Raw genomic sequence first — 342 nt, forward strand, 5'->3', positions numbered from 1 at the left:
TGGACCAAGGTAGTGGTGAACCATGCTGTGTCCCAATAAAGCTTCGCGGAATAAGTGTTATCGAACAACATGATAACGACTACAGCGTGAAGTTCCATAAAGAGATGGCTGTTGAGGAATGTGGATGCCGATAAAATTCTGACTCATTGTGAAGTGGAGCAAGATTTCAATGCTTGCCAAACGCTAGAGTAATAATAAGTTAAACCTTAAAAGGAAATGCCTAAAACGCAATATATGGAGGGATAATATATTTTGTCCCTTGCTGATTGTAAGTAATTTTAAAATAAAAACTGGCGAAATAAACAAGAAACAACGTTTCGTCGTCTTCATAATCTCATAATC

At 37.1% G+C, this 342-nt stretch overlaps 1 protein-coding gene across 1 annotated transcript in view; it reads left to right on the plus strand.

The window, feature by feature from the left end:
- The window catches only part of LOC144639378 (protein decapentaplegic-like), a 6,357-nt gene extending 6,015 nt beyond the window's left edge, over positions 1 to 342 (plus strand). The window contains exon 4 of the mRNA XM_078498687.1: positions 1 to 342. This exon is cut by the window's left edge and continues 52 nt beyond it. Within this exon, the coding sequence (XP_078354813.1) occupies positions 1 to 134 (134 nt within the window). The 3' untranslated portion in view covers positions 135 to 342.

The sequence above is a fragment of the Oculina patagonica genome, chromosome 14, assembly GCF_052425735.1.
Source record: "Oculina patagonica isolate OP01 chromosome 14, crgOcupat, whole genome shotgun sequence".
Classification (NCBI taxonomy): domain Eukaryota; kingdom Metazoa; phylum Cnidaria; class Anthozoa; order Scleractinia; family Oculinidae; genus Oculina; species Oculina patagonica.